The 15,178-nt window shown below is 36.5% G+C and overlaps 2 protein-coding genes and 2 pseudogenes across 2 annotated transcripts; 3 read left to right on the top strand and 1 right to left on the bottom strand.

Moving 5' to 3' along the window:
* The first annotated feature begins 1,709 nt into the window (after window positions 1–1,709).
* On the top strand, window positions 1,710–6,933 carry LOC114194840 (uncharacterized; annotated as a pseudogene).
* On the top strand, window positions 3,547–4,887 carry LOC146882126 (uncharacterized). The gene has a single exon (XM_085668334.1). The coding sequence runs from the start codon at window positions 3,562–3,564 to the stop codon at window positions 4,885–4,887; it is 1,326 nt and encodes a 441-aa protein (XP_085524460.1). The 5' UTR covers window positions 3,547–3,561.
* On the top strand, window positions 5,007–6,347 carry LOC146882127 (uncharacterized). The gene is made up of 4 exons (XM_085668104.1): window positions 5,007–5,252; window positions 5,327–5,533; window positions 5,615–5,851; window positions 5,926–6,347. Exons 1-4 carry the CDS (start codon window positions 5,007–5,009, stop codon window positions 6,277–6,279), a joined length of 1,044 nt encoding a protein of 347 aa, XP_085524230.1. The 3' UTR covers window positions 6,280–6,347.
* Window positions 6,934–10,043: 3,110 nt separating the features above from the next.
* On the bottom strand, window positions 10,044–14,506 carry LOC146882128 (uncharacterized; annotated as a pseudogene).
* Window positions 14,507–15,178: the final 672 nt, after the last annotated feature.

Raw genomic sequence — 15,178 nt, forward strand, 5'->3', positions numbered from 1 at the left:
AATTAAGCTCAGTATTTAAACAGTTTTGAAAACATTTTTTTTCATATAATCCTAAACTTTTTAATCTATTGAAAATTTAATAAATTCATTAATAATAAATAATAACTAGTTATTTTATGACTCTTTGGTTTGCCAACTTTTTTATTTTTCTGATGTAAAAAACAACTTTCAGATTTTTATGAAAATTAATTTAAGGATTCATAAAATATAAATATTGAGAGAAAGAAAAACTTATTCTTAAAAATCTTTGTTCTATAACACTAACACAATAAAGGCCTTCAACGTCACCTGTGTAACGTCTGCTCAAAAGAACATCCACGTAAAAAATGACCGGTGGCAGTTTTGTAAATAACTGGACAAATTTAACGTCTGCACATCAGCGCCCCGACGTCAAGTAACGTCGGCCCACCAGCGCCCCGACGTCATCTTCAAAAGGACGTCGGCCACAGAGCTCCCCGACATCAAGTTACGTCGGCCCCAGATCTCCCTGACGTCAAATTACGTCGGCCTGGCACAACACACACGTTAATTTTTTCCTAAAACCAGCGCGAACCCCTCTCCTCCCCTATGTTACGTTGCGTGTTCTTCTCCTCCGTGTCGGCGACAACGAGAGCCACCATTGCAGGTCAGTTTCTTCGTTTTCCACCACTGAAAATTGTTGGGTTTTGATTTGTGGATTGATTTAGGAGTTTTGAACCGAATATTTTTCATTTTCGTCCCCATTTTGCAGTGTTATTTTTCGTCTCCGTGGTGTGTGAAACGAAATATTGGCCTCGCACATTCTCCCCTCCGTGCCGGCGACGACACCATTGCAGGTACAGTTTTTCATTTTCCACCACTGAAAGTTGTTGGATTTTGCTTTATGGATTGGTTTTGAGTTTTGAGCCCAATATTTATCGTTTTCGTTCCCATTTGGTAGTGTTTTTCTTTCCCATATTTGGCCAGCCAGTAGCACGTTCGGCCCCTAAGACCACTCTCCTCCAACTTCGATTTTGGTTTTGCAACAAGAGGTTAGCTTTACTTATCCTTCTTTTTGCATTTTGTTAGTGTGTTCATATTGTATGTATAAAATTGAATTTTTTTTTTACCGTTGTAGTTTAACATTTTGAATATTTTTTAGTTAGTTTTTTGGGTCTACTTTTTTATTTTGAATTTTTGTATTAATATTTACATAATTTTGAAAGAAATTTATGTTTATTGTTAGATTTCTTTTATTTAAAATATTTTCAATTTTATTTGATTTTTTAATACTATGGTTGCATTGTTGTTTTATATATGAAGATTTATTATAATCTTAATTAAATACTAAGCGAACCTTAGTTCCCGTTTAAGATTTAGTACAAATGATTAAATTTTTAATCGTTTGTATTAAATCTTGAATTGTCCGATCGGACAGTTTGGAAGAATTATTTTTCATAATTTGTTATAATGCATACATTGAGGTTTATGCATAAATTTCACAAAATTTCGATTGAAGTTAATTTGTGTTGTTCTCTGGATGCATACTTGATTGTGATCATGATTAATCACTTTCATTTCGTGTACTTCAGAGACCAATGCGAAATGCTGTGAAAATTTTGTGAAATTTATGATGTTTGACTTATTTGTATGTGTTAGAAAATTATGAAAAATAATTTTTTCGAATGGGTAAGGCTTCACCTTGTGAGAGTTAAAAGTTTGAGATTGATTGAGTTTTTTACGAACATAGTATGGATCGAAGCTGGATGAATGAGTGTCGCATAAGTGAAAAGTATGAAAAAGGGGTTTCTGAGTTTTTGCACTATGTTCAAGAACACGCAATCTCAAGTAACGGGACATATTTTTGTCCTTGTGTTCGTTGTCTTAATCAAATACGTCATGACTTGGGAACAATGCGTGATCATCTATTCATCTGTGGTATAATGAGAAGTTATAGACTTTGGACTTGGCATGGAGAAGTATTAGACAAGCCTACGACGTCACGAGGAACAGATTATGTAGATGACTGGATGAATGATCATTTAGAAGATATGGTACGTGATGTTGGGGAGGAGAATTTTGGAAAAGTTCATTTATATGATTCTCTTAAGTCCGATTCAAAGGAAAAATTGTACCCAGGATGCACTAACTTTACGCAACTGTCAGCAACTTTGAAATTATTCAGTTTAAAAGCAAGGCATGGATGGACGGATACAAGTTTCACAGAATTGTTGGAGTTGTTAAAGGAGATGCTTCCAGAAAATAACACGTTACCTATCCGTAATTACGAGGCGAAGAAAGTTTTATGTCCAATGGGTTTGGAATATCAAAAGATACATGCATGCCCAAATGATTGTGTTTTATACAGAGAAGAGTTTGCTTCACTGAAGGCGTGTCCAACATGTGGTTTATCGCGGTTTAAAAAGAAAATTGATGGAAATAGTGGCGATGAAGACAAAGATGGTCCACCTGCTAAGGTGATGTGGTACCTTCCTATAATACCTAGATTCAAACGACTATTTTCCATTAAAGAAGATGCAAAAAACCTGAAATGGCATGTTGATGGAAAAAAGTGTGATAATCTTCTTCGACACCCAGCTGATTCTCCACAATGGAAGAAGATTGATGAAACATTTCCAGAATTTGGTGCTGAGCCAAGAAACTTAAGACTTGGACTTGCTACAGATGGTATGAATCCATATGGGAACTTAAGTAGCAAACATAGTTCATGGCCAGTTTTGCTAATGATTTACAATTTATCTCCTTTGTTGTGCATGAAGAGCAAATATATGATGTTGTCTATGATGATATCGGGTCCCAGACAACCTGGAAATGACATTGATGTGTACCTAAAGCCGTTGATCGATGATTTGAAACTGTTATGGGAAGAAGGTGTCGATGTGTATGACTCATATTCTCAAGAATTGTTTTGTTTGCGTGCAATGTTGTTTTGCACCATAAATGATTTTCCAGCATATGAAAACTTGAGCGGTTACAGTGTTAAAGGTCATTTTGCATGTCCCATTTGTGAAAAAAACGAGTTATATTCAATTGAAGCACGGTCAGAAAATTGTGTATACAAGACATCAAAAGTTCCTTCCTCGAAATCATCCTCATCATAGAATGAAAAAAACATTTAATGTAAGTCTTGAGGATGAAGTTGTAGCGAGACCCCGCAATGGTGAAGAAATATACAACCAAGTGGAAAACATTGACATTGTGTTTGGGAAACATCCAAAGAAAAAGACCACGGAGAAAAGCATTTGGAAGAAACGATCAATCTTCTTTAATCTTCCATATTGGTGTAAACTTGATGTACGACATTGTATAGACGTCATGCACGTTGAAAAAAATGTATGTGATAGCGTCATCGGGACTTTACTAAATGTAAAAGGAAAGACTAAAGATGGAGTTAAAGCACGACAAGATTTGGCTGAAATGGGCATCCGTTCTGAGTTACATGCATAATCAATTGGAAGACGAACCTACATGCCTCCAGCTTGTCACACTCTTTCTAGAAAAGAGAAGCAAATTTTTTGTGAGTGTTTAAGAAGTGTGAAGGTTCCCCAAGGTTACTCGTCAAATATTAGTAGCCTTGTTTCTATGCAAGATTTAAAGTTAGTCGGTTTAAAGTCTCACGATTGTCATGTGTTGATGCAACAACTTTTACCAGTAGCTTTTCGAGCCATCTTACCTACTTCTTTTAGAGGTATTCTAACACGTTTGTGTATGTTCTTCAATGCCATATGCAAGAAAGTTATTGACCCTCGAGTGTTAGACGATTTGGAAAATGAGGCCATTAGACTATTGTGTCAATTGGAAATGTATTTTCCACCTTCATTTTTCGATATCATAGTTCATTTGATAGTTCATCTTGTGAGGGAAATTCGATTATGTGGGCCAGTTTTCTTGAGATGGATGTACCCAGTGGAAAGATACATGAAGATCTTAAAGGGATATGTCAAGAATCAGTATCGACCAGAAGCTTCAATTATAGAGCGGCACATTGCAGAAGAAGCCATTGAATTCTGCTCAAGTTATATGCCAAGTTGTGAACCAATTGGAGTTCCTAAGACTAGACATGAAGGCAAATGTGAAGGTAAGGGTGTGCGTGGAGTGAAGATTCAAAGTGTTAGTAGAAAATTAGTTGATCAAGCCCATTTGTACATCTTAAACAACACTGTAGAGGTCATTCCTTACATTACGCAACACATTGATGAAACGAAATCAGCAAATCCACGAATGAGTGAAAAATGGGCACTTAATGAACATAACAAAACATTCTTATCATGGTTTAAGAAAAAGGTTTACGCGACTCCAAATGTTTTTGAAACTCTATTGAGGCTAGCTCGTGGACCGAACAATGATGTCATTACATATGGCGGGTACTACATAAACAATCATTGTTTCTATTCAAAGATGGAAGATGACAAAAGTAGAGTTCAAAATAGTGGGGTTACACTTCAAGTTGAATCTGTACATTTTGCCAGTTCTAAGGACAAGAATCCAATTACATCCTCCATGAGTTACTTTGGAATAATACACGAAATATGGGAAGTTGATTATGTGACTTTTAGAGTGCCAGTTTTCAAGTGTAAATGGGTTGATAGTAATTCGGGTGTTGGCACAGATGACTTTGGCTTTACTTTGGTGGATCTTAACAAGATGAGTGATACAAATGAACCATTTATTATGGCTAGTCAAGCAAGACAAATTTTTTATGTCATTGATCCAGCCAATCAGAAATTGTCAGTTGTATTAGAAGGAAGAAACATGCACGTAAATGATGATGAAGATTGTCTAGACATACTTGAGACAACGTCTTTCTCATCAAGAACCATTCAAGACAAAGTTGATGATGTAATTGATGACATCCATGTTATTCGAAGTGATCACAATGAAGGCATATGGGAGAACACAATTTCTTGATAGGTGTTTATTTAATATTGTCACATTTACAATTTTTTATTTGTCTTGCTGTTTTAATATAATAGTCGTTAATTGAGTATATTTTCATTGTTAACATTTCCTAATGATATGTTTCAGGTATGACAAGCTCTGGATCAGACCAGGAGGGACCTGGTAGATCTGTGACTCGGTTGCCGGATGTCACAACCCGACGAGAAAGGATGCCGGTCCACATTGATCCTCGATCGGGTGAACCCAGTGGCCCTTGGGAAAAAAAGTACCGTAGCTACATAGGAATGTTGGCCAAAACGAAAGTTTCTATTGTAATTGCATGTTGGGATGACGTCGCGGAGGTCAAGAAGAACCTCCTATGGCAGGATCTTATGGTATGTTTACTTAAACCAACTATAGTATTTTTTTTATGTTACTGTTAACATAACATATTTTATGTTTCAAACAGCATAAATTTGAGATTACTCCGAACACTGAGCGAATTAGAAAGAAAGTCTTATCTCACATAGCCACCAGATGGAGGGACTTCAAGGCAAGGCTCACACGTTTATATGTGTTTGGAGATAGACAACATGACACTCCTTGTGAGAAGTACAAAATCTCTAAGGAGGAGTGGATGCAATTTCGTGCATGTAGAGAGTCTGGAGACTGGCAGGTTTGTTTGTTAAATTTGTTTATAGTGACACTAGTCATACATTTGTGTATTAAAACTATTAAATAATGTTATGTGTGACAGGAAAAAAGGACAGCAGCCCAACAAAGACAAAAGCTTAATGATACACCACACTTACTCTCTCGAGATGGTTATGCATTATTGGAGAAAAAATTGAAAAAGTCTCGTGCACAGTCTTTGGGACTTGAGTCCCCTGACCTAGTGGATGCAATTCCTAGGTACGAGATGTGGAAGGCTGCTCGGACTAAGTCCGATGGGCAAATGACATCACAATCTGCTCAAATCATATCTCAAAAAATAGTAAGTACAAACCTTATTTGACTATCATAGTTCATATGTTTCTCCTTTTGATTAAACTTTCTTTTGTGTTGTAGGATGAATTAATTGAGCAAGAGACTCAGGGTTCGTTTGTTGGCCATGGTCGGGACGATACAACGGCAATTGGAAGGCCAGAGCACCCAGGACGTGTGCATGGTGTTGGAGGTGCCATTGGTCTTCGAGATTACTTTGGTCCTCCACAAAGAAGTAATGAATCGTTGAGTCAAGAGGCCTTGAGGAAGATGGAGCAACAAATGGAGGAAAGATTCAACCAACGCATGGGAATTATGGAGCAACGTTTTATGGAACAACTTCAACAACAACAACAAATACAAAGAACACTTGAAGAAAAGCTTCAGTCCATGCAGCAACAGAACATGGAATTACCCACTCAAGCTCTAACAGGATAACGTGTGAGTACAAAAGGCTCATGCTCTGGTGTAGATCATACTGACTACACAAGTCAGTATGAGCTATTGGTTGATGAAGACCCCCCGCGCGTAGTGGCCATAGGACGACAACTTCAGGGTGGGGAGACTATCCATGGTGTTCCTCTATTGCCCCAGTATGCGCGTGTGATGATTGATGAAGTTCGAGATCCCCATGCTCAAGTGCCTGTGCCAACTTCAGAAATTCAATTTGTTGGGGAAGCTTTAGGCACATTTATGGCTTGGCCTAAAGCATTGATCATGCCATACTTTAGCCCACCAAAGGTATTATGACATCATGTTTTTAGTAGTTCAATCTTACAATTTATAAAACTTTTAACGTCAAACCTTTCTAAATCTTTATTTCAGTCCACTCGTCCTGAAAAACAACCGGTTCGACATCCACGTGTTATACGTGAAGATGATGAAATGGCAGAAGCAAAAGATGATCCTCTAGGAAAGCTGCTTCTGAAATTACACAAGTTGAAAAGAGGACCGGTAGAGCTAGAGTGGGAGTTAAGAGTATTTGGCCTCCATTGTCATGTCCCATTGTACATAACCCTGAATGATGCACTAGAGATCATTACAGGAGAAAAGATGTTAAATATTTCAGTCATACAACTATGGTGCATATAAGATTTTTTTTCATTGTATTTCATATTTAAAGTAAGGAATTGGTACCTTTTAATATTATACCTAACTGTCTTCTTGTAGGTACATGGACAAAGTCATTGTGGACCAAGGTCGATCTTCCGTCTATGGATTCATTGAACCTCAAACAATTCAACCTTCGGGAAACTCACCTGACCACATCAAACTTTATTTGCAAACATGGATGGTTGAGTCAAATAGAGAGATCTACTTTGCACCATACATTGATTCGTAAGTGTTTTTGCTAATAATATTTTGTGAAGTATTATTAATTATTTTGGCTAAGTACTTGTGATTGATGGTAGGTATCATTGGCAACTTTGTCTCATCATTCCAAGACAATGCCTAGTTGTATGGTTTTGTTCATGCCATAGGAAAATTCCACCAGCTTTTAAAAACATGTTACAAGAGTAATTATTTTTTTTTTCAATCCTAACCTATGTATCTACTTAGTTATAAAAACTTAAATATGTTTTATGTTTCCAAAATTTCATTAGAATTGTGGGTAAACCTAGAGGCCAACAACTTAAAGTCATATATCCAAAGGTTAGAACTCATTCATTTTAAAGTTATTAATTTCTGTATGTCAACTTATGACTTTGATGTGTTTATTTTATTTGTAATGTTCAGTGTAACAAGCAAGAAGATTCATGGGAATGTGGATATTATGTCATGTCTTGGATAAGAACAATCATTCGAGCTGCAGTTAAAGATGAATGGATAGAGGTAATTATATATATCTTTCACATATTATAAATCATATCAAACTTTAAAGAATGATATTCATACATAATGAAATTGTATTACTTTTTCAGCGATTCAAGAATCAATCACCTCTGCCAGATGACATTATCCACACACTAAGACAGGAATGGGCAGCATATCTATTGGAGAGATGGAGTTGATACCACATGAATTAGAACTCGTTTTAAAAACTTTATTGTACAAGAATTTCATGTTGAAACTTTTAGTTTGTTGTTATTTATATTAGTTTAGAATATATGTTGAAACTTTAGTTCTATTATATATAACTGTAACTCTAAAATTGTGCTGAAAGTATTATGAAATTGTTCTGAGAATTTTCTGATTTTCAGGTGTGTGGATATTGTAAAAACAGTCAATTTTCTTTAAAAAAATGGAGCAGTTTGACGTCTGGTGTGTCTTGACAAACGTTATTTAACGTCGGACTGTACTAGGGCCGACGTTATTTAACGTCTGACGGGCTCTGACAGACGTTAAATTGCTCAGGTTTTTCCCTCTTTCTAGCGCGAAAATTGACGTCTGCTATTATTGGCCCCGACGTTGGATAACGTCGGACTCCTAAAGGACCGACGTCAAGTGACATCTGCTGTTTTTTCCGACGTTATTTTAACGTCACCCGATACGACATCGGTGTTTGGGCAGACGTCAAAGGTCGAAAATGTAGGACATTAAAAGACTTTTTTGTGTTAGTGTAAAGATTTTATTTCTGTAAAAAAAAATCCTAAACATACAGTATTTAATTTGCGGGAAGTAGTTAGAAGTTATATAACCACGGGAATAACTTAAAGAGTTTAAGGATACGATCTATATTAAAAATAGCTTTTGCATATATAATTTATAACTATCTATTTTTAATGTATTAAATAATATAAATATTATTTAAAAGTTTAGAAAAGCCAAATCCTTAAAATAATAGGAGAAATGATTACTTTTAAAATTTTCTATGAAAAGATAAATTTGATGAGGTTAAAAGTATAAAATAAATAATGAAAGTTATCTTACAACTAAAATTATTTTTAAATATATATTTTTAGGAACTTTTCCTCGTTTCAAAACTTTGTGCATTACACCATGATTAGTGTTCTATCCATGTGAATCTCATTTAAGAGAGAAGGTGCACAATTATGCGGATTTTTTTTCCTTGCATTAACCGTTTCAGTGACCTTATTCTGATGATAGTTGCCGATTAAGATTGGAAATGTGGATTTTTCAATTTTTAAAATCCATATAAACAAAATGGAAAACTGATCTAAAAAATGGACTAAATATGGATCAAAGTAAAAAACAGATTTAAAAAAAATAGATTTTGAATAGATCAGTTTAAATAAAAAATAGAACAGTTTGATAGATCCAGATTTTTTGTCCATCCCTAATTTACAGTTATGCATTGCATACTACAGCAGCTGCAACAAATCCTTTTGATGGTTGTGGCAGGTAACTAATTCACTTTGTAAGAAACACTTTTAGATCTGTAAACTTCGGATTTTCACACATGATGCAAACATTTCACTTTCAGAAATATCTTCTTTGCTTAGAAGGTTTGGAACATTTATTTATATAAGTTTCTGTTTTTCTTTCTAGTTTGGGTACTACAATGAAATTATCACTTTTCCCCAGGGAGAATTTCTTAACTAAGCTTCATAATAGAAAACTACATACATATAGATATAACACGATTATCAATTAAATGAAGTACGAATCTAGATATGTAAATGTAATTTTAACAAAACTAATCTTTCCAGGTGTAATAAGCCATTTTCTCTCGGCATCCTCAATCAGCGACCTCCACAAGCATCCATTTTAAGCGGGCTTCATACTAAGACCCGATTTGGAAGATTCGGAGGTTTAGGGCTTCTTGCTCTGGTAACGAATGCAAAAAACAGAGTGTTTAGAAGATTTCTTATGAGAGTTTCATAGAATCTCACTACAAAGGCGAGATTAAAGGCACTGTGAATTTCATAGATGATGGAGTGCGTCTTTGGTTCTCCGTAAGAGTGACGTAGAATCGATTAAAATTCATCTTCTAACACGAAATTGGTACATGTTTGATTTTTAAAACCAATTAAAGGTAAAAAATTCATCTTGAATCTTAGAAACTGTCATTCCATGGATGAGAGAAACGATTAGTCGAGGATGTGAGATGATGAAGGCAGCGGAAAACGAAAAGATACAAAAAGGGAAAACTGGGAGAAGAAAAACTGAAACTATTATTTTTCATTACTGTATATCTTCGTCTATATTGAAATAGGGAGGTTACAAATATATATATATATATATATATATATATATATATATATATATATATATATATGAAAAGAATAAAGCATAACTAACTAAGATAAAAAGAGAGTGCACTGTTGGTTGTTAGTAAAGGCAGTAACAGTCATATTGGCACTTGGCGTATTGTTGGACGTGGCACCATCAGTTTCTTTGCTTTTAATATTCTGAGAGTCCCCCTCAAGCTGGGAATATATATTAAGCATTCCCAGCTTGGAACAGAGGAAACGAAAAGTAGGAGTAGGAAGAGCCTTGGTTAGGATATCAGCTTGTTGGAGGTGAGTGTTAATAGGTAAAAGCTTGATGAGTTTTTGTTGAACCTTTTCTCTCACAATGTGACAATCTATCTCTATATGTTTTGTCCTTTCATGAAAAACTTGGTTGGAAGCAATTTGTATGGCCGATTGATTGTCACAATACAAGAGGGAAGGTTGAGAGACTTGGATTTGTAGGTCATGCATGAGATGAATGAGCCACTGCAATTCACAAGTGGTGGATGCAAGGGCACGATACTCGGCTTTTGAGGAGCTCCTTGAGACTGTCGGTTGCTTTTTGGACTTCCAGGAAATGGGAGATTGACCAAGGTATATGACATATCCTGTTACTGAACGATGAGTGGCAGAGCAGCTTGCCCAATCTGAGTCGCTGAAGGCTTTAAATTGAAGGTCACCTGTTGCTTGGAGAAAAATGCCTTGGCCAGGAGCGTTCTTAAGGTAACGAAGAATGCACATGCTGGCCTGATGATGTTGGGAGGTAGGTGCAGCTACAAACTGGCTAAGAAAATGCACAACATACGTGATATCGGGTCGTGTGTGAGTCAAATATATTAACCTTCCAATAAGTCGTCTATAGGGAGTGGGGTCCGGAAGTATATCAGTGTTTTCAGCAACTTTATGTTTTGATACATGCATAGGAGTGGAAACAAGAGCAGAATCAAACATGCCTGTGTCTTTAAGAAGGTCAAGAGTATACTTACGTTGGGAGAGATGTATGCCTGTAACAGATCTAGCAACTTCAAAACCAAGAAAGTAAGTCAAGTCACCTAAATTTTTTATTTTAAAGGTGTCATGAAGCAGGGAAGTAATGCTGGAAATTTCATCTAAATCATTTCCTGTCAAGACAACATCATCAACATACACAAGTAGAGCAGTGATTTTCGAATGAGAGAACTTTAAAAATAATGAGTGATCAGTAGTAGCATGCTTATATCCATAAGAAATAAGGAAATCAGACAATTTAGCATACCATTGCCTACTTGCTTGCTTTAAACCATAAATGGATTTATGCAAAAGACAAACATGGTCCTTTTTATGTGCCAGACCAGGAGGAACCTGCATGTATACCTCCTCATGTAAATCCCCATGAAGGAAGGCATTATTCACATCCAATTGCTTGAGGTGCCAATTGTTTATAACAACTAAAGAAAGCAAGACACGGATAGTAGTAATTTTAGCTACAGGAGAAAAGGTTTCAAAATAATCTAACCCCTCTAATTGATCATAGCCTTTGGCCACTAACCGTGCCTTATACCTATTCACAGAACCATCAGCATTATATTTAGTTTTATAGACCCACTTATAACCGATGGCTATCTTGTTGGGGGGAAGAGGTAGGATGCTCCAGGTTGCGTTCTGTTTCAGGGCCTCAAGCTCCTCTTGCATGGCTCTCTTCCATTTTTCTTGTTGTGCAGCAATTCTGTAATTCTCTGGTTCAATGTTAGTATCAAGAGAGAGAACTACCTGTTTAAAATGTGGTGAGAGCCGAGCAAGGGAAACATAAGAGTTGATAAGATAATTGGATTTATGCATAGCCAAATTGGTTTGGTAATCATTCAAATAAGTTGGAGCATTCCTAGTTCTAATAGATCTGCGAAGATTAACATCTTCATGGTGGACATTGCGATCATTTGCAATATCACTATTGTCGATGTGAGGATCATGATTGGCAGGGATTTCGTCATTAGTGGCACCAAAAGTGTCATTGGTGGTTTCAGAATTGAAATCTTCTTCATAAAGGGTGTCATGGTGTGATATTTGATGCTCAACAACAATGTCATGATAAGAATCATTGTTTTCAAAGAGTCTAGTATGAGGAAATTGATTTTCGTAAAAAATTACATTCCGAGAGACATAAATTGTGTGACTTTTAAATTGTAAATAATGTAGCCTTTAACATTTGATTGTAACCCAAGAAAGATGCCAGCGTCAGCACGAGCATCTAATTTTTTTCTGTTAGCTGTTTTCGTAGATAGAAAGCATAGGCAACCAAAAACCCGAATGAGATTTATATCAAAAATTTTGTTGTACAACCTTTCAAAGGGTGAAGTATTCTTAAGAAAAGGAGTGGGAACACAATTTATGAGAAAAACAACGTAAGGGACAACATAACTCCAAAATTGCATGCTAAGTTTGGACTGAAAAAGGATTGCACGAGTGACATTCATAATGTGTTGATGTTTCCTCTCGGCAATACCATTCTGCTGAGGGGTCTCAACACAACTAGTTTGATGCACAATGCCTTCATTTTGGAAAAAAACTTTTCATGTCAAAATCAATGCCATTATCAGATCGCATGACTTTAACAGATCTACCAAATTGGGTTTTCACATAATGGACAAAATTAATAATGTGTGTACGAGTCTCAGCTTTGGATTTCATAAGGAAGATCCAAGTAAATCTAGTGTTATCATCAACGATGGTAAGGAAATACCTCTCTCCATTCAAGGAGGCTGTGGAGCAGGGCCCCCAAATATCAGTGTGAATAAGATCAAAGCACTAGACGCATGTGAAAAACTTTCAGGAAAAGGAAGTCTTTTTTGCTTAGCCTTATGACAAACATCACAACAATCATTCATATTATATTGTATACAAGGATGTTGTTGCTTCATGACAGCAAGTCTTTAGTTAGAAAGATGTCCTAATCGAACATGCCAAATATTGTTCTTATTTACATCCCTACAAATCAATGCAGTGTTATTTTCTTCATGACCCAATCCAGTTCTTAGCACATACAAGCCACCCCAAAAATCAGTTGTACCAATCTTGCCTTTGGTTCTCACATCCTGAATAATACAAGCATTGGAGATGAAAGTTACCTCACAATTATGATCACAGATTAACTTAGAAATGGATATGAGGTTATATGCAAAATTTGGGATATGCAAAACATCCTTTATAAAGAAATTGTTATTAAATCTTATAACCCCTATATGGGTTGCATTTACTTTTGTCCCATCAGGAAGATTGACAGGAATAGGGTGAATTTGATTATAAGAGACATAATTTGACAAAGATGAAGATATATGGTTAGTGGCGCCGGAATCTAAAATCCATTTTAAGCACTTATCTTTGTTCAAAGAATGTGCAGTAAGAGTAACAATACCTGGATCAAAAGTGCATGATGTGATAGATCCAACCTAGTTTATGCTGGCAGAGGCCTTACTGCCATCATTGGTCTGTTGCAGAAGGCCCAATAGAGCCTGATATTGTTGTTGAGTGAGCTTGAAATCTTGGTCTCCATCACGTTGCTGGTCACTATGCTTTGACTCATGTTGAGTTTCCACTTGATTGACTGAATCTGTCTTTACGCTTTAAAGCTTATGGCTTGGAGGAAACCCATGTTTCCTATAACACACGTCAACAGTATGGCCGTTTCGTCCGCAGTGCGTGCAGAATTTTCTATTGGCATTGTTTCTATTCCCTTTATCAGAATTTGTTGGAAAACCATGCTTTTTGTAGCATGTAGATTCGACATGTCCGCCTTTTCCATAGTGGGTGCATGAAATAGTAGCAACCGCATTAATCTTGGCATCAGTGTTAGGAAAGAAAGAATTTCCTCCAATCTGTCGCTCTTGCTGTGCTACATAATGAAAGATTTTAGTAATGGGAGGAATGGGTTCAAGAAGAAGGACATGTGACCTTATATTGTTGTATTGATCATTGAGTCCTCGCAAGAATTGCATGGCGTGATCTTCAATTTTCCTTTGCTTAATCACTGAAGCAACGTCACATGTGCACTTTGTAGGACACTTGCAAGTAGGTTCGGGTCTAAAATTTTCAAGCTCATCCCAAATTGTCCTTAGCTTTGTGAAAAACTCTGTCACGGAGAGATCACCTTGTTTCAGGGACGCTGCTTCCATCTGCAATTCAGAGATCCTAAAAAGATCCCCCTGGAAGAATCTTGACCGCAAATCCTTCCAGATTTCCTCCGCTTTGTCCATCCATAGTATGCTTTGTTTTATCGAAGGGGACACGGAATGGACTAACCACGAAACCACCATGTTGTTGCACCGGTTCCACAACGGGTAATTTGGGTCATTCTTCTTTAGTTCCTCAATTGTTCCATCAATGAACTCTAGTTTGTTTTTGGCGCTCAAGGCTGTCGCGAAAGACCTGCTCCAAGAATGGTAGTTACATGCTTCAAGAATGGGGGACACCAAGGGAACCATTGGGTTCTCATTCGGATGCAGGTAGAGATACGATGGTGTAGGAGGAGTGGCTGTCACATCCTCATTGGCCATGATGAAAGCAAACAACGTAAACAGGGTAAAAGAGAAAAGCAAGAATAAAAAAGAAGGTTGAAGATGAATCGATCAAAGACGCGCAGCAGAGCTCTTCAAATGAAGAGCTCTGATACCATCTTAGAAACTGTCATTCCATGGATGAGAGAAACGAATAGTCGAGGATGTGAGATGATGAAGGCAGCGGAAAACGAAAAGATACAGAAAGGGAAAACTGGGAGAAGAAAAACTTAAACTATTATTTTTCATTACTGTATATCTTCGTCTATATTGAAATAGGGAGGTTACAAATATATATATGAAAAGAATAAAGCATAACTAACTAAGATAAAAAGAGAGTGCATTGTTGGTTGTTAGTAAAGGCAGTAACGGTCATATTGGCACTTGGCGTATTGTTGGACATGGCACCATCAGTTTCTTTGATTTTAATATTCTGAGATTGAACGAGGAAGAACTAATGTGAGCTTCAGCATTCAATTCTCCGAAGGTAAACAACCACACCAGGAAAAGATTGGGATTTCTAAGGAAAAAGTGAAAAACAAGAAACTCAGATGTTTTTTCGACATAGGTAGGAGTGAGAAAATGAAACTAAAATTGAACTATTCGTATTAATAAATTGATGTCAGTCAACTTCAATGTCATTTGTGTGGTTTAATTATTCTTTTAGTCTCT

The sequence above is a fragment of the Vigna unguiculata genome, chromosome 10 (assembly GCF_037176805.1).
Source record: "Vigna unguiculata cultivar grain cowpea cultivar isolate G323 ecotype 2 chromosome 10, ASM3717680v1, whole genome shotgun sequence".
In the NCBI taxonomy this organism is placed as follows: Eukaryota; Viridiplantae; Streptophyta; class Magnoliopsida; order Fabales; family Fabaceae; genus Vigna; species Vigna unguiculata.

Bases quoted from the DNA above. Each gene is read 5' to 3' on its own strand.
- LOC146882127 (XM_085668104.1), top strand. From the start codon at position 5,007: ATGACAAGCTCTGGATCAGACCAGGAGGGACCTGGTAGATCTGTGACT. The intron at 5,253-5,326 runs GTATGTTTACTT...TGTTTCAAACAG, and splicing joins TCCTATGGCAGGATCTTATG to CATAAATTTGAGATTACTCC. The intron at 5,852-5,925 runs GTAAGTACAAAC...TTTGTGTTGTAG, and splicing joins AAATCATATCTCAAAAAATA to GATGAATTAATTGAGCAAGA.
- LOC146882126 (XM_085668334.1), top strand. From the start codon at position 3,562: ATGCAAGATTTAAAGTTAGTCGGTTTAAAGTCTCACGATTGTCATGTG.